This window comes from Calliphora vicina, chromosome 5 (assembly GCF_958450345.1).
Source record: "Calliphora vicina chromosome 5, idCalVici1.1, whole genome shotgun sequence".
NCBI classification, from domain to species: Eukaryota; Metazoa; Arthropoda; class Insecta; order Diptera; family Calliphoridae; genus Calliphora; species Calliphora vicina.
Window position 1 is genome coordinate 100,736,631 of NC_088784.1, and position 22,256 is coordinate 100,758,886.

A 22,256-nucleotide genomic window follows, 5' to 3' on the forward strand; every position below is an offset into this window, starting at 1 on the left:
ACATAACATCAAATAATATGGATTTAATGGTCTTAAGAGTAAAAAACACCAAGAAAAATAAAAACGTATGTAAAAAAAAGAAATAAACTCACATAATAAACAGTTTTTCTTTTCAGCTCTGCGGCCTCATTTAATAAATGACTAGTTATTATCTGCATTAAAAGCAGTTTATAACAATCATACCCTGTAAAATAACAACAACATCAACAAAAACAATATCATCGGTGGCAGCAGCAACATTAAAGCAATAAAAACAATGATTCCATATAAAAATGAAATGAAGCCAACTAAAACCAAATTTATTTTCAAATTCTTGCAAGTAGTAGGTATCATACAAAAATAAAGTTTATATACAGCAGTAGTATAAAAAGTATATAAATATAAACAAACACTTATTAATCTCTACCAAATTTATGGGTTTCTATGGGTTTATCAACACGTACTACACGTTCGGCAACATTCAAATAAGCCTCATATTCCACGGTCTCAGGTGTTACATCATGATGATAGTGACCACCCCAATTGGTGGTGGAAAATGAATGAAAGTGTTGTAAACGTAAATCTAAATCCTAAAAAAAACAAAGATAATAAAGATAAAAGACATTAAATTGTAGAAATATATATTAAATTGTAAAAAAGAAATCTCAAGTCTTATATATTTTATGGGTGGATTTTAATTAATGGATATATACAATAATTTATAAAAAGCATTGCCTTTAAATGTTGGTGAATAAACCGTATAGAACTGTGATGAAGATTGAATTAATCCATAGATTTTGAAATACATAAATTGGAATAACCTCAAAATGTTTAAAATCTACTTATTGCGATAATGAAAAACATGGACATTTCATGATTACAGAGATACCAATTTGAGGTAAGCGTTTTCTAAACCTTTAATTCTTCAAATATTTATATAAAAACTTGTATTTTTGCTGGTTTTTATGTGCGAAATTGATAGTATTCAAAAATACCGTTATGTTATAACTACAATTACCGTTAACGCTAAAATACCTTTACCCTTATTCTATAAATAATTAAGCTTATTGAAATCAACAACAATTTAAATTAAGATCCTGATTCAGAAACACGGATAGCAGTTTTGGAATATTTTTTAATTTATGGAAGGTTTATCAACAAAAATTTCGATACAAATTTGTTTCATAAATTTTTGATAAATTTAAAAAACGATTATGAATAAGGCCTTAAAGTTTAAAAAATTTATTTGGAAATGTATAAAAACGACACATATTATTTTTAAAATAATTCGGCAGCTCGTGAACGTTTGGAGATATTTAAATTAATTAAATTTCACACAGTCAATGTTGGAGTTTTTTGAGTTGATTTGTATTTACATGGGTTCGCAGGCCTACAAAATAACACCAAAAATTTAGTTCTTATCCGAATGTCAAGAAAATTTATGTTTTTACATGTGTCAGTTATCTCTTTTAGTTCAAGAGATATTTATGTATGTTGAACAAATTTTTGTTAAACATTATTACTGGCCGATTATTTTGTTTTTTTATGTGTCGGACAATTCGGCTGGTATACCTACTATCAATATCTAATCATGAGGTTATATGAGGGTCAATTATGGACCGATCCTCACAAAAAAAAAAAATTTTAATGTCCAATTTCATCACGATATTATTTATTATAAAACAATTATGAATGTTCATGGAATTTTCAGAGGTTGGTGGCCCTGGTATGGGGACTATGGACAAATGTTGTGAATAATAGAAGTAATTTGTGCAAAATTGTATCAGGATTGACGCATAATCAAACTTTTTATGACTGCTTAAGCTGTATTCCGGCGGGACATTTGTATGGTGGTTAGGTGAAATCATGGACTGATATTGCCTATTTTCAATATCAAAAAAAAACTTATCAACAGAGAGTATTTGTGAAAATTTTCAGCCAGCAAGCTACTTTAGTTTGGGCCCTATCGTGTTTTGAACAGACTGAAGGACGGATAAAGCTAGATCGTCTAAGAATCTTATGAGGACCTTTGGTGCTACGACCAATATAAAAATCCTTATAATTCTGAACATCTAAAATAGGCCATATTTTTGGTAAATTTTTAAGAAATATTTAAAAAAAATATTTTTAATTTAAAATTTTTATTTTTTTTAAATTAGTGAAAAAAAATTGAACAAAACATTTTTTTTATGAAAAAAAATCGGGTTAAAAGTCGGGTCAGTTTTGAGAAATTTTTAAGAAAAATTTAAAAAAAATATTTTTAATTTTTTTAATTTAAAATTTTTATTTTTATTTTAAATTAGTGAAAAAAAATTGAACGACAAAATATTTTTTTTATCGAATAATCACAAAATCATGAAATTTCAGGGTTTTACGGTAGATGTCATTCTGAAAATGAATTGAATATATTTTTTCTTTAAAATGTCAATCGTATAGTCTTAAGGACTTCAATAATACCAAATACTTGTACATAGTGCTTATATCTATCTAACCATCAAGAGACTCACAAATAATGGTCCTCACCACCTTTCTCATACTTACATTTTCGTGTGTTATCAAAGTGCCCACAGCATTTAAAGTTGCTGGCATATCGTAAAATTTCAGCCATTGATTCAATTCCGGCTCCGATGTTATAGGAGTTTTACTAAAATCACGCATTACATGCTGAAACACCTTGCCGCGTTTAATAAGGAATAAACCACCCATGCCTAAAAACATTAAAGAAATACAAATAAAAAATAATTCCAAAATTAAAGGACGATATCATTTTAAATAATACTCATACATACCCACACATTTATCCTCATATTTTTCCAATAAACCTTGACGTATACATTCTATGAAATTCTGTTTGCCGGTACGTTTTTTGCACGTAATCTTTAACACTTTTCCCGGTTCACCGCGACACACAAACAGATTGAGCAGCAAAGCACATCGTGGTTCACTATCGGGTATCGGTTCAAGTACACATGATTCTTCTTTACCTGAGACTTTAGCTGTATAGCTGCCGTTGGTAATTTTTCCATCAGCCGATACGGCCATGTTGTAAATACCTTCGCAATTCGAGTTGCGCAGGGGATAGGGACCGGCTCCAGCACCAACTGAAAATAAAATAATGATTTTATTTAATAAGAGTAAACAAATTGTAGGCCATAGTTTCTGGCTAAAATATGGCTTAATTTTATATTATTTGTTATGTTATTCTTAACTTTTTTATAATGTTTAACATTCATTCATAAATTTTGAAAATATTTCAAAATAAAATTTGAATGAATCTTAAATGATAGTATGTAGCAGGACACACTTAATAAGGTGACTGCGATGAAACAGCTGATTATTTTTGAATTGTCAATTCACTTGTGGTTGTTGTGGCGAAAAATACAACAAACCCAAAAGCAAAAACAACAACAGGCAACTTTGACAGTTCACCTACTTTTTAACAAAAACAAAGTACCTGTTGTTTTTGTATTGTTGTAGTGATGCAGTCACCTTTCTAAGTGTGCCCTGGTATGTAGTTTAAAGGGAGCTTTACATACCTGCCAAAATTTTTCCCTCGCCCACAACTTTTTGGCACATTTCTTTAATATTGTACAATTTCTCGCGTTGAACCAAAGGCAAAAGATATGGAGGTCCGCCCGCTTCCAACAGAGAGGGGGAGCCGCATAAACCTAAAAATAAATAACTATTAGAAATATTTGTTTAATATATAACAGCAAAACTTACCTGAATCCATAAGATTATAAGGAGAAGCCGTCAAATCGGGACAAGATGTAACATCGACAGTTACATTTTCAAAGTTTTTTAGTAGACTTGACTGTATCACTAAAAATAAATAACAGGTAATGTTATCAGCATTCAGTAAAAGCTTATCTTAACATCTATGTTTGGTAACAGAATGTAAAAAAAAGTTTGGTTAAAAAAAAGCTTAATACATTTAGATAGTAGCCAGAGATGGTAAAGTTAGTTACAAATTGTACAAATGGATTTAAAACAAGTAAGAGAGCTATATTCGGCTGTGTCGAATCTTATATACCTTTCACCAAATTATACTTCAAAATAAAAATTTTAAATATTTTTAGGTAAAAAAAATTTATTTTTTTTCCAAAGTTTTTTAATTTTTTGGAAAATTTTTTTTTTTTTTAAATAATTCGAACATTTTTTTTTATTTTTTAAATTTAAAAAAAAAAATTTGTTTTTTTTCATATTTAGCGAAAAAAAATGTTGGTAAAAAAAAATCTGGTTAAAAAATATTTTTTCCGATTTTGACCCATTGTAGGTCCAACTTACTATGGTTTTATATACGTCATTGCAAAGGTCTTTGAAATATCTATCATTACATATCCATATTGTCTATATTAATAACTTAGTAATCTAGATATAGGTCAAAAATATCAACCCTCCCCCAAAAATATAAAAAAACAGAAAAAAGAAAAATGTTGAAATAAATTTTACTTTAGTTGACCTGAAATTTATATTTAATTTCTCTTCTATTTTTTCCGCTCAATAAGTTTTTTAAATAGTTAGTAGAAATGGCTGGAGTGAAGATGTGCGAAAGTTTAAAGACCAAAATATTAAACGATTTTAATGCTGGTTTGAAGCAAAAATCTATCTGTGATAAATATTCAATTAATAAATCAGCAGTTTTAAAAATTATAAACAAATTTTGTGAGAAAGGTACTTTAAAAGCTCATAATTTGGGAGGAATGTCTTGTAAAACTACTCCAAGACTAGATAATTAAATAGCAAGAGATTTTAAGAAGTGATGTAAGCTGGCCGAATTAAAAGAGACTGAACACCAAGTACACAAATAAAAGAGTAAAGAATATACCTATACTATGACTGGAATCGGTTATTCAGACATTGACCCAAACACACCTTTACGGTTGTAACTGAGTGGTAACAAGACAATTTTTGTAAAAATGAAACCTAAGTTTCCATTGTTTTGTCAGTATCATAATAAAGAGTACGTTTTAGTTTATTTTCTATTTTAATTATGTTATAAGTTAATAAAAGTATATATTAATGAAACACTAAAAATTTGGTTTTGTATTTTGACCTATTAATTGAATATTTGTAAAAGTTTACATTGTAATGTCATGTATGTACTTGAAATCTAATATTAACTTTCTGGAAATTACTACAATTCGAATTAAAAATATTAAATTCAATTGAAACGGTAATTTTTTTTTTAATTTTCTCAATTTCATTTGAAATATTCACATGTTTTTGGAAATTTTAAATATCATTTAAAATTTCTTAATTTCATATATAAATTCACAAAATCTATTCCGTATAAAATGATAATGTACAATTGATGAGGTGTACAATTAATTCCAATTATTTTTTTTTTAATTTAATTTGGAATTTTCTCATTTTCAAATAAAAATTTATTTAAAAAATTAAATAATGACAAGTAATTCCATTTCAAATTCTAAAATTTATTTGGAATTTTCTCAATTTAAATTCTCCTTTCGAATTTTGTCAATTTTAATTTTCATTTGGAATGTTCTCATTTTAAATGGAAATTTTCCAAACAATTTAAAATTTGCTTATAATATATAAACTGATAATGACAAATAAAGTGTACAAGTACATGTTTTATTTTTGAAAATTAATTTTTAAAATTCAATAGAAATTTCTTCATTTGGAATTTTCTCATTTCCAAACATAAATTTAAAATTTTCTTTGAAACGTTTTTTTAATTTAATTATGGAGAAAAATCCAAATTTAGATTTTTACTCAATATAAAATAAATATTCAATAAAAAAATTTCCATAGAGAAATACACATAGAGCGGAAACGAGAAAAAACTCAAACAAAAAAAAAATACTCGAAATAATTACACATACGAAAGTCTTTATTGTTTTCACCTAGTTTTTTTATATATTATATTCTCAGCATTTAGGTTTTTGACAATTGAGTTAGGTCTTTGAAAGGAGAGTTTTCGATTTATAAGAATTTATCTATGATTTTCTCATTTCAAATTCATTTTGAATTTTATCATTTTCAAACATAAATTCCCAATTTTATTTGAAATTTCATATTGAAATTCTTAAATTTATTTGAAATTTTCTCAATTTCAAATTGATATTCTCACATTCCTATCTCACATTTTAAATTGAAATTCTTAAAATTATTAAATTTTCTCAATTTTAAATTCACAATATCGTTTGTAATTGTATCAATTTCAGTCTAAAATTCTGTAATCGTTATTCCTATTTTTGTTTTTGTTATATGTATAAATAAAAACAATTGCAGGAGTATTTATGCACAAAATGTTTTTGGTCCTAATTCGAAAAAAGTACAATTTGTAAAGCTGGTTGTTACATTATCCATCTCTGCCGTAAGAACTTTTATTTGTATCTATTAGATATTTATCTTTTTTTATTATTCTGTTAACCGCCACTATACAGCTGATTGATACTCACCTTGCTTTAATTCTTGCAAAGGTGGCTGATATAAAGGTTTTTCCTCGAATAATAATTCATTTGTGTTTAATGCACTTGTTGTTGCCATAATAATTCCTTGACTTTATATAAGTTTTGTATTTATTTAATAAAATATCACCTTTTGCGCACTTTTTGTTATTAACACTTGCTTGTCTTGGTTTTAATAGAAAGAACCGTAGCGGTCGATGGAATGTTATTGACTGTCAAACAGACAGCAAAACTTTAATGAGTTGAGTGCTGGTTGTTGTTATTGTTTTTTTTTTGTTCTATCTATCAACAAGTTATTGTTGTGACAGGTTTTATTTATTTTTTTATTATTATACCCACTTTCTGGTGGTTCCATAATATTTTTCTGTTTGTTTTGTGCTTTTATTTATACATTTTGTTTTGTTTATACTCTCTGCTATTTATTATAATCTTCATTTACACTAAGTGTATGAGACTGATAAGATAACTCATTTTTGGTTTTGTTTAAAAATGAAATATTATTTTGTTACTAAAACCTCAATTAGCTTAGAATTAGTTGTGCTTGTTTTGTTGGTGTGTTAATTAATAGCTGTTTGACACTTGATTTGTTAAACCAAAAACAATTTTCCACTTTGCAATTAAAAAGTTGATAAGAAAATGACAACAAATTTAGCTACAACAGCAAATAAGTGGTGCTTGTATACGCTAAAGTGACCGTTAGTTAGATAAGTGTTACCAGATTGTGTTGTTGCAATTGGGTAGCAATAAAAAGCGGTATTTTTTCTTTTTACGATTGTTAACAGTATTGATTGTGATATCAAGATCACTTACACCATTTGAAGTGAACTTAAAGAATTTTATAATTTTTATTAAATAAATAATTAATATGTACGATACATGTAGAGTGTCTCGAATACCATTGAAATGAAGAAATCATAAAAACATTTTTTTATTAAGATCTTCAGTTCCCTACTATCGATTGAAAATCAAGATCTAGTACCATTTAATATAAAGGTTTGCCAATATTTTCGAAATAAATAATTGTAAAATTTTCATTTCTGTATTTTCCACATCAATATGCACCGTTTGAGTTCTATTCATGCAAAATTTTATCCTGAGTATTAGAGTATCCCATAAGACAAACCTTTTTCGACTTATCACCACGCGATATAGTCCTATTTACGAAAATGCATATGGGTTATTTTTAACAAACCTCAGTCAATCAAAAATCAATAACAATTTTCTGAAGAATTGTTGTTGACAATACAATGGAAACTTTTCCATATATTCAATTAATAGGTCTAAAACAAACAAATTCTTAAGAAATTAGATTTTTTTATTATTTCATTAATATACACTCATCCTTTTATTTATTTATATTAACAAAAAATAAGAACATAATTAATTAAATTCTGAAAATATAAAACAAACTAATATGTACTCGAAATTATTATTATGTTATTGACAAAACATTGGAAACTTAGTTTTAATTTTTACATTTACTTAGTTTTCATTTACATTACATTTTAGATTCAGTGTTTTGTTGGAATCCCTTGTTTTTTATTACCGCTTTACAGTGACGATGTATGTCTTTAATCAATTAAATCGTCTCCTTTTAATTAGTTTGCCATTCGCTTATAACCGCATTTAATAAAGCATCCATTGAGATATAATTTTGAGTCATTGAAAGACTTTATTGTCACGAAAGTTGCTCTCAAAAGGCAATGAAGCAACGTTTTTGATATCAGTAGTCGAGAGGATAATAAATTGAAATTTAATGAATAAAACCATTCATTCTAGGTTTACTACAGTTCATGGAAATTAGTTTCAATATGGATTTGAGCTCTAAGTGATGGATAACAATATCTTTTTTAGGTTTCCATTGTTTTGCAAAGCTAAGAAGTATAAATGTATTTTTGTTGAATTTGAAATTAAATTTTCTATATGTAGATCAAAAATGTTATGAAAAATGCCTCCGATTTTAAATATGCTAAATATTTATAGGAGTTACAAGATTTAAGTTTTTATGTTGGCTTTCATAATGTTCTGATATTGGTGTGTTAATCCAAAGTCTATTGCTAAATTAATGTAGGAAGCCGTTTCTAATAAAATTTCCGATGGGCTAATAAAATCAGTGATTATATTGGTTTTGCAGTATATTTGCAATAACAATTTTATTTCTAATAAAAATTTGTTAAAAATTCTTAGAGCTTTCCATAAACTAGAGTTAATTTTAACTTAATATAATAAAGACATTATTAAATTTACCGTTACTAAAAATATTTCCTTAAAATGCAACCCTGTAAAATAATTCATTTACATTTGAAATACCCTGTTCTAGATTTATTTATTATATTCACCACCTTGTTACGAACAGTTCACTACAAAAAAACAAAATAAAAATCAGCTGCTTGCTGCAAGAAAAAAGTTAAGTAAAAAAACAAAAACTTTCCATATTATTAAAACAAAATTCTCATTAATATATCAGAAAAAGAAACTATTTAAAATTACATAATACTATTAAATACAAAAGAAAACATTTATTAAAGATTTTTACATTTATATAATGTAAAAAATAACCAACAGAACACACAAGAAAGCCAAAATAGAAAAATAAGTTAAGCCCCCCGTCAGAAATAGAGATAAGAAAACACTCAATTTATTAGATTACTTTGGGTCTACTATACTATCAATATGTTGTCTTATATCAAACGTAAATTATCAGAATCGGACTCTACAACTAACTCAAACGCCGATGCCCAGTTAGTGCGTAAAACTTCACAAATGTCTTTGGGTGCGGGTGTGAACGGCGATTGTGATGATGCCATTGCAATTGGTGAGGACGCCTTATTGCATGAGTTGGGCTATAAGAATGCCAACGATTTACAAGAGACTGTTTATGGTAAGTTTGTGGAATGAGTTATTATGATGGAATATTAATTGTAGAGTGTCTTTTTTTACAGACTGTTTAAGAACCATTAGAGATCCTGAAAAACCAGCTACTTTGGAGGATTTAAATGTTATATATGAAGATGGTATATTTGTAATGACACCAACAAAGTCAAATGTTTCAGTGGTATGTTTTAGTCATGTTATTTATATAAAATTTATATTTTTTAAAATACTTGAAATTCTAATACAATTTTAAATTTGATTTCTTTTAGGTTCGCATTGAATTTAATCCTACGGTGCCTCATTGTTCCTTAGCGACCTTGATTGGCCTGTGTATACGCGTTAAAGTTGAAAGAAGTCTGCCTCACAACATCAAATTAGATATTTTCATTAAAAAGGGCACTCACAATACGGAAGAAGAAAGTAAGTAATACAAATAAACATCTCAATTCTTAATCAAGTAAGAATGTTATATCCGGCTGTGCTTAATCTTAAATACCCTTCACCAAACCATACTTGACCATGATTAATATTGAAAATAAGTTTGTTCGTGAAAAAAAGTTTGACGAAATCGAGATAGTTGTAATTTTTTGCTTCTATCTCAGCCATTTGTGAGCCGATCACGTTTTTTTTTTTGGGAGACTGGAAAATTGATTTTAACATACATACGGACATGGCTATATCCACTCCGGTATCTATAACGATCCAGAATGTATATACTTTATAGAGTCGTAAATAAAATATGTGAAAATTGCAAACGGAATGACAAATTTATCCCCCATGTCACAAAATTCCATTCCGATCGAAAGTGAAATTAATTCCACATTTTGCTTCTTTAGAAAAAGTAAAATGAAAATTTGTTTCGGGATAAACCACTTTCAATTTTCTAAGTGGAATTGTATTAGTTTTTACTCAAATTTTTAAATTATTTCTTACCAAAAACTTGGGTTTTTTCCTAATGAAATTCTTAATAACTCATATTTCAGGATGCATCATGTCATATTTATTTCTTTTTTTAATTTTTCTTTTCAGTCAACAAACAGATTAATGATAAAGAAAGAATAGCTGCTGCTATGGAAAATCCTAATCTCAGAGATCTGGTTGAAAATTGTATTAAAGAAGAAGAGTAATATAATCGAATCGAATCTTATTTTGTATACATCATATATATTAGTATTTAAGTTTATTAAACAATGGAAAAAGTGTTAAGACTCGGAAATAAATTTTGTATGTAAAGGTTTTTGTTTACTGTTACAATAAATAATATACATAATTGATATTAAAATACTTAAACAATTAAAACCGTGTGCACATTTTTTTCTCTGCTGAGGGTAAAGTAATGGCCAACCACACTTGTTATTAAGGCAATAAGTTAGATTATAAAAAAACGTGTGGTTTGCGTGTGAAAAAATATGGCGTTAAATTATGGTGGCCTAAAAATTGTGAATGAATAAACAATTTTGTTCCATATTGAATTGTTTGTTATCTTATTGTTTAAAACCTGTGGTAATTAAGAGATAACATGTGTCAATTTATTTAATGCATAAAATTTTTTATATTGATTGTTTATAAATACAATTTTATGGTTTGTTTTGAATGGCGTTGTTGTTGTTAATGTAATTTATACAGGTCAGATTTACATAGTTTTTTTTATTAGAAAGTGAACTTGGAGAAATTTAATTTCAATGCTTAATAAATGTTTCTATATCTATAACTATAATAACTACCTAGTCAGTAGTGCTACATCTACTGGATCTGGTGGATTTGCAATAACAAGCTAATGTTAAATGGCAATAGAAGAACTGATTAGAACTGAGTCTGAAGAACTTTGATCTCCCCATTTGAATACATCATGAATTGGGTTATGGATGTTGTCTCCTGAATATAGAAAACTCAAGAACAATGAAATTGAACTAATTATTGTATTATTAAGCGCCAACCGGTTAATAATTACCTGAGTATAACATCAGTGTCAAAAGCAATTGAAAAATGTACAGTATGTGACAACAAGTACCAATGAGGTACTTGTTTTGAAGTGGTCTGCCCAGTCGATACCATAGAAAATCTATGAGAAATTATAAATCGCAAAATACGGACTCAATTCAAACACAGGAATGTCCATCAAAATACTCAATCACTAAAGGGGCCAGGCAAACACTGTATACCACCGAAATTACAACAGATCAAGCTGAAACATCAGATTAATGTTAATCAAGTTCAGAAAATCAATAGCAAGTTAAAGACAATTAAACGCCCCCTAATAAGGGGCCGAATTACCGCATTCGATATCGAGCAGAATTGATCGTAATTTTCTTATTTGAGATTATGGCATTAGATATCGAGCAAGAAATTTAGTACATTTTATCATAATTTCGATATCGAATGCGGTAATTTGTCTCAGTATTCCGTAAAAATTTGGAAGAATACCGAAGCCAAAACTTTTATAAAGGAAAAACTGGGATTATGGAATTTTAAAGGAGAAACAAGTTTTTAATATTATTAATAATGGGACTCTACAAACCAATGTTAATTTAGACAAGGGTTAACAAAACATAACTTTTTCTGTTAGCTGGTTTAATGTAAATGGTTCTTAACTATAAAAAATCAGATTCGAAAAAACTTGTTCCCTTATTTTTTCACAAAATTTACAAAACAAATAATTTTATTACAACCTATGGAAAACCCTTTGAAACGAATCGTTTTATTATCATGAATATTTTATTGAAAACAACCAAAATTGTAATAGTTACTGAAACCACTAAATATTTCATTTTAAAAACAGAATTTCTGTTATAAAATACATCAAACTATTTAAGAGCACTGAACATACCCCAAGTAAACACTACCAAGTCACAGGCGGCTTTATTTTTAACGCCGTCGCCAAATGTCACAATGCATTGACATTTATATATGTTTGTTGCTTTTTTTATTTATATGTATGTATTGTTGTTGTTTTTGCCACCGCTGGTATAATTTTTGTCGTAGCGACTTTTGAATAATAAATTCCTATTGAGATCTAAAAATATTTCCAAAAATATCGTCATCATACAATAATAAAAGAACATATAAAATATATCTAGGGGAAAAGGTGAATGCATAATAATGAAAATCAAAATAAACAACGACAACAATTTACATAAACAAATGTGAATTATAAACCAGTGAGCTGAATTACATTACAATCAATTAAAGAAAAACTTAATAAAATTAAAAAAATAAATAAAAATTGCATGAAATCAAAACTCATCAAGACGCAGCGAAAGGGAAAGGAAAACAAATAGCAACTCACACAAACAAAAACAAAAGGGATTGCAAATACCCACGTAAACACAAAAACCAACGCACTCAACCAACCAGTCACACACAGTCGAATATACTTAAACCGCATAGAAAACTGATTAAACAGGATGGGTGTCATATGGTCCAGATTTAGGGTAAGTTAAACAATAAATAATTTGATGAAATATAGCTGCTATTAATTAATATTTATTTCATTTGTTTTGTAGAAAGAAAAATCCACCCAAGAGGTGTTGGAAACCTTACAAGAAAAAATCGACACACTGGAGACTTTCACCGTCAACACCCAGGAACAAAAGAAACGCATTGTTGGCAATTTCCTGGCCGTCTCCATTGGTGTTTATGTGCTAGCCTTTGTAGTCTGTTATTTCGTCTATTTTCCACCCACCTGGAAGGAGAGATTAATCTATGTCATACCTCTGCTGCTATTTCCCTTCATGTGAGTACAAAAGAAATGTCTAAAAAAAAACCTTGGGAGTATAGTAGCGCTTACCGGGGGTTCAAAGTTGCAATGCATTATGCATTATCGCAAAAATAACTTTGAACTGAAATGCAAATATACAAATACATATTTGATTAAAAATATTTGTTTAATGCATAAACTTTAGTAGTTGTCATATAAATATTATGTATATTTATAGATATTTATAGTTTATAGATTATCTTAATTCTGCAGATGATAAGCTGATTATTTCTATACGGAAACATAATCTCTGCATTTGAAAAGTGTATGTTTTATGAAACTAATTTATGATAATGATTTGCAATGTGGTAAAATGTTAAAAGTTGAACATTTTTTGATTTTTTTATAATCCAAGCATACAAAAATAACCCTTTTTAAGGTTTTTATGATTTATTTTGTTCACATTTCTTACAAAGGAAACATAAGAAATGTTCGTATCATGTGAAAGTCAGACAGTCAGAAATGTTCGTAGAGATCTAGAAAGATTTGCATGTCCGAACGCTATAAAAGAAAATCATGTTTGCACTTGCGATGAAAAATGAATCCATTACGATAACTCGAAACGTAAGAGATCGTATGTGCAGTCTGGCCAACTAGCCGAATCGACACCAAATTCAAATATCCATGGCGCTAAGGTAATGATCTATTATGAGCTGTTGAAATCTAGCCAGACCATAGAATAAACGCATAGAACGGAAGGAGAGAGCAATAAAATGGAAAAAATTACTTTCTTTTCACACATACGGGTGATACAGTAACAAAATACATGCAATACATTCTCTTAAATTACGTTTTTGACAACAGACATAGGTTTTTGGCTCTCAGTTGTTTACCTAGTTGTCATTTATGGGCCAAACCATCTCAGAGAAACTGTACCGAACGCAACTGATTCGTTTGGAGCGAGCATTTGCCATAAACCGCCCAGAATATGCGGCCAGACATGAAACCCTGACATTCCATAATGACAACGCTCAGCCACATGTTGTAATACCTGTTAAAAACTATTTAGAATGAAGTGGTTGGGAAGTTTTGCCTCACCCGTCTTGCCCCATCCGACTACTGTTTGTTTCGATCGATGCAGAAGGCTCACTCTGGTTTCCAAATACACAACAAGCTACGAGGATTCGGTTTACATGTCGAGACCTATTGTTTTGTTAAATAAAAATAGACAATCGTGGTCTTTAGCTCATATTTTAGTAATATGTTAAATTATTCCTCGATATAATATTTGCTTAAATTTGGAAGATTTTTTTAGTTTCATTTCCTTAAATTTTCTCTTTAATAATTTCTTTTGTTTTATATTTTTTCTACTTTTAAGTATTATTATGCTGCGTTACTTATTCACATGGTATTTCCAACGTAAATTAAATAAAAACTCGAAAAAACTAAAAGAACTAAGAACTGAAAAGAAGAAAATCTTAGAACAAGTAATGGACAAAGAAACTTATAAAGTGGCGGTGAATCTCTTGGCACGTTTTGCGGATAAACCCAGTAAATCTTCATTTGGTAAAAAAAAACAAACAAACAGCAATAATTATAAACCAATTCAATTTCTATGTCTATTAATTATTTTCAGCTTTAAGCTCTTCAACCACACCCAGTAAATATAATCAATCTTCACTTAATCGTTCTTTGCCTGCGGGTAATTTGAGTCAAAGATCCAACCAATTGGCTTTAACAAAAACGCCATCGCCCCAAACACCCAACACCTCTTATATGGGCTCAACTACTGCACGTTTAACACCACAAGTGGGCACTTCATCGCCCAACACAGCTTTAATGCCGCACAGTGTCATTAATCAGCAATTAAGGCGTCGTACACCTTTTCCCATTGTCAATCAACAGGACAAGGGAGTATTTGATCGTATTGTTGATGTACTCATTGGTGATGGGCCACAAGATCGTTTTGCCATGATTTGCAAAGAATGCTATTCGCACAATGGTATTTTTAATAGCATTTTTGTAAATTTATGAAAATAACTTAAATTTTATTTGTAGGCATGGCTTTAAAGGAAGATTTTGAATACACCACATTTAGATGTGCATTTTGCAATGCTTTGAATCCAGCACGAAAATCCCGGCCAGTAGCACCACGTTTGTCAGTTATGCCCGCCCCTGCAGCTGGTGTAGCTGGCAGTGATACTTCCGATTCAGAAGATGATAAAGATGATTCGGGTAAGATTGTATTTCTTGGTTTTATTAATTCTACTATAAAATTATGTGTCATATAAGTCTCATTAGTTGCATATTGATGATTCATTGAGATGATATAAATAATTGTTGTTGTTTTTATTACTGAATCATCAAGTTCAAATAAATTGAATATGAGTGATCAAAGATTGTTATTGTGTTTAAACAAAATTGGTGTTTGATGAGTGATTTGTTGGGAATCAGTGGTGGGCACCCAAAAGCAAAACGTACATAACACGAATGTGATCGAAAAACCAGCATATAGCTAATTATTAAATTAGAATATAACATTGATAATGATCGTAAAAGGAGTTCAATATAATTTTTATTTGTTGACATACCAACAAACGATATTTAAAGTCTGCTATACTATGTGAATGTGTCCATTCTTCTTCTCCAAAACCTTTTCAAATCAACTAAGAAATGGCTGCGTTTATCTTTTCAAATTACAAGTAGCTTTAAGTCAATCAGTAAGTCCCGGTCCACACTGTGAAACATTAGCTGCAACATATTTTTAAATTCTCTTTTGAAACTGCATTCGTGTCCACACAGTGAAGTTTTTGTTTTTCAGTTCTTGACATTTCTGTACGGAACGAATATCATAGAATAAATGTGGTTGACATACTCAACAAAAACTTCATGTACATAAAACAGACTACCCTTTTCCGTTCATCATTCCCTTTTCATCAACAAACTCAAATGTTTTGCAGAAAATGTTTCACGGTATGGATGGGGACTAAGCCATTGTTATTAATAATTGGTCATTGAATTACTGTGATATTGAATTGAAGTGATAATTTTACTAAAAAATTTATAATTGTAGGGAAGTTATTTTCTCTAATTTACACAGCTTTTGATAAAGTACCTTTTTAAATAAAATTCTCATTTTAAATAAAGTACCTTCTTAAATAAAATTCTCATTTTAAATAAAGTACCTTCTTAAATTATGTTCCCTTTTTAAATAAAGTACATTTTTGAATAAAGTACCTTTTTAAATAAAGTACATTTTTAAATAAAGTACCTTTTTAAATAAAGTACCTTTTTAAATAAAGTACCTTTTTAAATAAAGTACCTTTTTAAATAAAGTACCTTTTAAAATAAAGTACCTTTTTAAATAAAGTACCTTTTTAAATAAAGTACCTTTTTAAATAAAGTACCTTTTTAAATAAAGTACCTTTTTAAATAAAGTATCTTTTTAAATAAAGGACCTTTTTAAATAAAGTACCTTTTTAAATAAAGTACCTTTTTAAATAAAGTACCTTTTTAAATAAAGTACCTTTTTAAATAAAGTACCTTTTTAAATAAAGTACCTTTTAAAATAAAGTACCTTTTTAAATGAAGTACCTTTTTAAATAAAGTACCTTTTTAAATAAAGTACCTTTTTAAATAAAGTACCTTTTTAAATAAAGTACCTTTTTAAATAAAGTACCTTTTTAAATAAAGTACCTTTTTAAATAAAGTACCTTTTTAAATAAAGTACCTTTTAAAATAAAGTACCTTTTTAAATAAAGTACCTTTTAAAATAAAGTACCTTTTTAAATGGATGGATGGGGACTAAGCCATTGTTATTAATAATTGGTCATTGAATTACTGTGATATTGAATTGAAGTGATAATTTTACTAAAAAATTTATAATTGTAGGGAAGTTATTTTCTCTAATTTACACAGCTTTTGATAAAGTACCTTTTTAAATAAAATTCTCATTTTAAATAAAGTACCTTCTTAAATAAAATTCTCATTTTAAATAAAGTACCTTCTTAAATTATGTTCCCTTTTTAAATAAAGTACATTTTTAAATAAAGTACCTTTTTAAATAAAGTACATTTTTAAATAAAGTACCTTTTTAAATAAAGTACCTTTTTAAATAAAGTACCTTTTTAAATAAAGTACCTTTTTAAATAAAGTACCTTTTAAAATAAAGTACCTTTTTAAATAAAGTACCTTTTTAAATAAAGTACCTTTTTAAATAAAGTACCTTTTTAAATAAAGTACCTTTTTAAATAAAGTATCTTTTTAAATAAAGGACCTTTTTAAATAAAGTACCTTTTTAAATAAAGTACCTTTTTAAATAAAGTACCTTTTTAAATAAAGTACCTTTTTAAATAAAGTACCTTTTTAAATAAAGTACCTTTTTAAATAAAGTACCTTTTTAAATAAAGTACCTTTTAAAATAAAGTACCTTTTTAAATAAAGTACCTTTTTAAATAAAGTACCTTTTTAAATAAAGTACCTTTTTAAATAAAGTACCTTTTTAAATAAAGTATCTTTTTAAATAAAGGACCTTTTTAAATAAAGTACCTTTTTAAATAAAGTACCTTTTTAAATAAAGTACCTTTTTAAATAAAGTACCTTTTTAAATAAAGTACCTTTTTAAATAAAGTACCTTTTAAAATAAAGTACCTTTTTAAATGAAGTACCTTTTTAAATAAAGTACCTTTTTAAATAAAGTACCTTTTTAAATAAAGTACCTTTTTAAATAAAGTACCTTTTTAAATAAAGTACCTTTTTAAATAAAGTACCTTTTTAAATAAAGTACCTTTTTAAATAAAGTACCTTTTAAAATAAAGTACCTTTTTAAATAAAGTACCTTTTAAAATAAAGTACCTTTTTAAATGGATGGATGGGGACTAAGCCATTGTTATTAATAATTGGTCATTGAATTACTGTGATATTGAATTGAAGTGATAATTTTACTAAAAAATTTATAATTGTAGGGAAGTTATTTTCTCTAATTTACACAGCTTTTGATAAAGTACCTTTTTAAATAAAATTCTCATTTTAAATAAAGTACCTTCTTAAATAAAATTCTCATTTTAAATAAAGTACCTTCTTAAATTATGTTCCCTTTTTAAATAAAGTACATTTTTAAATAAAGTACCTTTTTAAATAAAGTACCTTTTAAAATAAAGTACCTTTTTAAATAAAGTACCTTTTTAAATAAAGTACCTTTTTAAATAAAGTACCTTTTTAAATAAAGTACCTTTTTAAATAAAGTACCTTTTTAAATAAAGTACCTTTTAAAATAAAGTACCTTTTTAAATAAAGTACCTTTTTAAATAAAGTACCTTTTTAAATAAAGTACCTTTTTAAATAAAGTACCTTTTTAAATAAAGTATCTTTTTAAATAAAGGACCTTTTTAAATAAAGTACCTTTTTAAATAAAGTACCTTTTTAAATAAAGTACCTTTTTAAATAAAGTACCTTTTTAAATAAAGTACCTTTTTAAATAAAGTACCTTTTTAAATAAAGTACCTTTTTAAATAAAGTACCTTTTTAAATAAAGTACCTTTTTAAATAAAGTACCTTTTTAAATAAAGTACCTTTTTAAATAAAGTACCTTTTTAAATAAAGTACCTTTTTAAATAAAGTACCTTTTTAAATAAAGTACCTTTTTAAATAAAGTACCTTTTTAAATAAAGTACCTTTTTAAATAAAGTACCTTTTTAAATAAAGTACCTTTTTAAATCAAGTTCCAATTTTAAATAAAGTTCCCATTTTAAAGAAAGTTCTCTTTTTAAATAAAGTACCTTTTTAAATCAAGTTCTCATTTTAAATAAAGTACCTTTTTAAATAAAGTACATTTTTCTAAAAAAGTAAATTTTCTAAAAAATAGTCTTTTATTAAAAATCAAAAGTAAATTTTCTTAAGAGTACGTTTCATTTTGTTCTCAATGTATGAAAAGAAAATAACAAATTATTTTTTTCATTGAAATATTTTCTAAAATCTTACATTCTTTCACAGATGATGAACCAGCAATGAGTTTGAATGGCAATACAACACAATTTTCAACACCGACCCACGTCAAAAATCTTGCTGTAGATAATGAAAATGCTACCGCAGTAGCATCACCATCATCCACTTCATCTGATGCAGATGAAGAAAAACCAGAAACTGAAACACAACCACAAAGTGGTGAACTGAATGAAGAAATGAAAAAAGCTTCAGAGTTAAAAGCTAATTCATCTCTTGATGAATTACTTAAACAACTAGATAAGTCTGATTCTGCCATAGAGGATACAACCATGAGTCCAGAATAAAAAATAAAAAAAATTATCACATGTAGGAGCGAAACTCGAAACTCAATGCATGCAAGCAACAACACAATGAATATTCATGAAGATGTAAAATGTTGAATTTAAAAAAGTACTATTTTCCTTTTTTCATTAGTTTTGTTACTTATTTTTATACAAATACTTTTTTTCTTTATAATTTTTCTTAAAACTTATTTTTAATTTTGTAAAAAAAAATTAAGCAATTTATATTAACACATTTAATTTATTAACATTTAGATTGTTACGAAATGCAACCCCAAACTAATGCTTTTAATTGAATAGCAATTATTTTAGATGAAATAAAAACTAAAAACAGTTTATCAAACTTGTAATTGAATTTAAATATAAAATTTAATAAATAAATATGTATTTTTAGAAAAAAGTTAAAGTTAAAATATTACATCATTAAAAGTCCTACCCAAAATTGTTTTTGAAACCACCACCATTTAAGGATCAAAAGTCAAAACAAAATAAACGTGATAATATTCACTAATTGTTATTGTTGTGGACATTTGCAACACCAGCATGCTAAACAAATCAAAAAATGCCATTAGAAGCATTCGCTATTCGCGAGTTTTTAAACGCCACTTTGAAAATTAACAAAAATCTTAAAAATAACTACATACATTTATTTGCATGTAACCAAGCGTGCTATAAATATGTGTACCTGTATATCTGTGTCTAATTGTAATGCATTTATAATGCAATAGCTCTTGCTACGTTGCAAAATGCGATTACGAGTTTATAAATATTTTTCCGGACCATTGATCAAGGCTAGCCAGACTTGATTCAAAGCCATCAAGCTGCAAGACAAGACTAACTAGTTGTAGTGTAGCAAATAGTATCTGTTTTGCAGTATACTTCTATATTGTTGCTTCAATTCATAATAGAGTAATATTCAAAAGAAACGCCTATTTGTAGGTGACAGTGGTCAGAGTTTCTAAAGTGTTAATTGTTTTTTATATCTTTCGTTTGTAATACGTTTGGGAATATACATATATACTGGATCGTTAAAGGTAGCGGACTCCGGCTATCGAAATAATCGTGATACTATCACGACCACCTCGATTGTTTATCTATATCTAGATAACTAAGTCATTAACATAGACAATATGGATATTTAATGATAGACATTTCAATGATGTTTCCAACGCCATAGAAATTCGGATCGATAATGGGTCTAAATCGGGAAATAAAATTGTCCATGTGTATGAAAAAGGCATTCTCAATCAAATTTCACTCTTTAAAATTCTGCAATCTACCATTGTCTAGAATTGTTAGTCGTTCGCTGAGATGGAGACGACGGCATTTAACAAATGGATGTTCATGCATTTGAGATTTATAAACATTTTCATGCTTGATTTGTAAAATAAAGTTGTGTGTTTATTTCTATTTATTGTAGTTTTCAACACAACAAAATCTATTTTGTAACTTGCCACGAAATTTTATTACCAGCAAATTAAAAAAACCAATAGATGAAAAACCACACCACCGCCTTTTTTCATCAGCAGCATTGGACAAACAATGTTGGTGGAATATGGGGAAAATAATAATGCAATAGAACTTGTGCTTAAAGCAGAGTCGGGGAATTTAAAAAGAAATAAAATTAATTGTATAAAATAAGTTAAAAGGGATGTAGAAATATATATTTGATAGTCCAGAATATATCACTAAATAAATAAAGTTATCAGACAACTTTATCTGGATAACAAATGTCATTAAATGTTGTGATAAATATTTGTCAAGTATAGACACGTGGTAACCTATTAATTGTTTCATAAAAATTATACATTTATTTTAAAGCGAATAAGCCCTTGTCATTATCAACGCTCCTGTTTCGCTGTCATACCTCTCATATCTTAACATTACCAAACTTGACCACAATTGTGTTGTATGCACCCAAAACACTGACCGCAGCGACACGACCACGATTCTAGCACCAGGTCTATTTCATGATTATGCAAAATACACGATTTGCTTGCTGGTACATAGTTGTATGGTGGTTGGTGGTGATGAGGGTATTTATGAACAGAAAAAAGCAAATGTATTATCTGCCAAAGAATTTGATTTGCAAGAATAGTCGTATAAGGTATTAATTTAGCATGCAAAAAGTACCCTATAAGAAACATTTAAATTGGCAAGAAAGTTTGGTTGAAAAAAAAAATGTGTTTGCAAATAGAGACACACTGATTCAAAACAATGTTGAAGACACATTGTAAGCACTCCACTTCCGACTACTATAGCTTACTATAATGGTACCAATATTCCGCATACCAATTACAATACACCATATCAGATTGAAATTGAGAAATTGAGAAAATCAAACTAATAACGAGAAAATACATATTGAAATCAAGAAATCAAATTAATATTGAGAAATTTGATTTTTTCAAAATACAAATTGAAAATGAGAAGTTCAATTTAATATTCAGCCCAATTATGAATAAAAATTTCCTTTTCTCATTTTTCCTATTGAAATTCAATGGGAAAAAACTCCCGGGGAACAAACTCCCGCGGAATTTTTTATTCATAATTGGGCTGAATATTTCTTGGTGGGTCAAAAAGTCCATGTCTTTTTGAATGAAACACATGTTTTTGGATACAAAATTATTTTATTTTTGAATATACACTTAGTCGCAAAACTCTACATACGATATCGACATTTCATTTAATTTGCGAATAATTTTATATTTAATGTTTAATCTTTGAAAATGACCACTTTTAAATATTTATCAGGGTACACTTTACATCACTGCAATACATTTTTTTTTTGAAAAACTACGGTCACTGTTTGTTAAAATTGAAATTATTGCAATATTCTACATATGAAGCGTTGCAAAAGTCTACATACGACTTTTACTTCTATACAAAATTGTTATGATAAAGCCGTTAATTTCACAATTGATCAGTTGATTTATATTTATAGTAGCTGCGTGTGTGAGATTTGGTGCTAATTTTTTATTAATT

At 27.7% G+C, this 22,256-nt stretch overlaps 3 protein-coding genes across 3 annotated transcripts; 2 read left to right on the top strand and 1 right to left on the bottom strand.

Annotated features, from left to right (window-relative positions):
- Window positions 1-260: 260 nt before the first annotated feature.
- LOC135961885 (ester hydrolase C11orf54 homolog) lies at window positions 261-6,636 on the bottom strand. Its single transcript, XM_065513523.1, has 6 exons — window positions 6,408-6,636; window positions 3,703-3,801; window positions 3,516-3,647; window positions 2,769-3,080; window positions 2,521-2,687; window positions 261-569 (listed from the first exon to the last, which is right to left on the bottom strand). Exons 1-6 carry the CDS (start codon window positions 6,493-6,495, stop codon window positions 396-398), a joined length of 972 nt encoding a protein of 323 aa, XP_065369595.1. The 5' UTR covers window positions 6,496-6,636; the 3' UTR covers window positions 261-395.
- Window positions 6,637-8,868: 2,232 nt separating this feature from the next.
- On the top strand, window positions 8,869-10,589 carry galla-1. Its single transcript, XM_065511824.1, has 4 exons — window positions 8,869-9,297; window positions 9,359-9,471; window positions 9,560-9,710; window positions 10,320-10,589. The coding sequence occupies exons 1-4, from the start codon at window positions 9,090-9,092 to the stop codon at window positions 10,415-10,417; spliced, it is 570 nt and encodes a 189-aa protein (XP_065367896.1). The 5' UTR covers window positions 8,869-9,089; the 3' UTR covers window positions 10,418-10,589.
- Window positions 10,590-12,319: 1,730 nt separating this feature from the next.
- Window positions 12,320-19,684, top strand: Lnpk (zinc-ribbon metal-binding protein lunapark). Its single transcript, XM_065513289.1, has 6 exons — window positions 12,320-12,721; window positions 12,794-13,023; window positions 14,366-14,553; window positions 14,624-14,989; window positions 15,046-15,222; window positions 18,979-19,684. The coding sequence occupies exons 1-6, from the start codon at window positions 12,695-12,697 to the stop codon at window positions 19,272-19,274; spliced, it is 1,284 nt and encodes a 427-aa protein (XP_065369361.1). The 5' UTR covers window positions 12,320-12,694; the 3' UTR covers window positions 19,275-19,684.
- The last annotated feature ends 2,572 nt before the right edge of the window (window positions 19,685-22,256 follow it).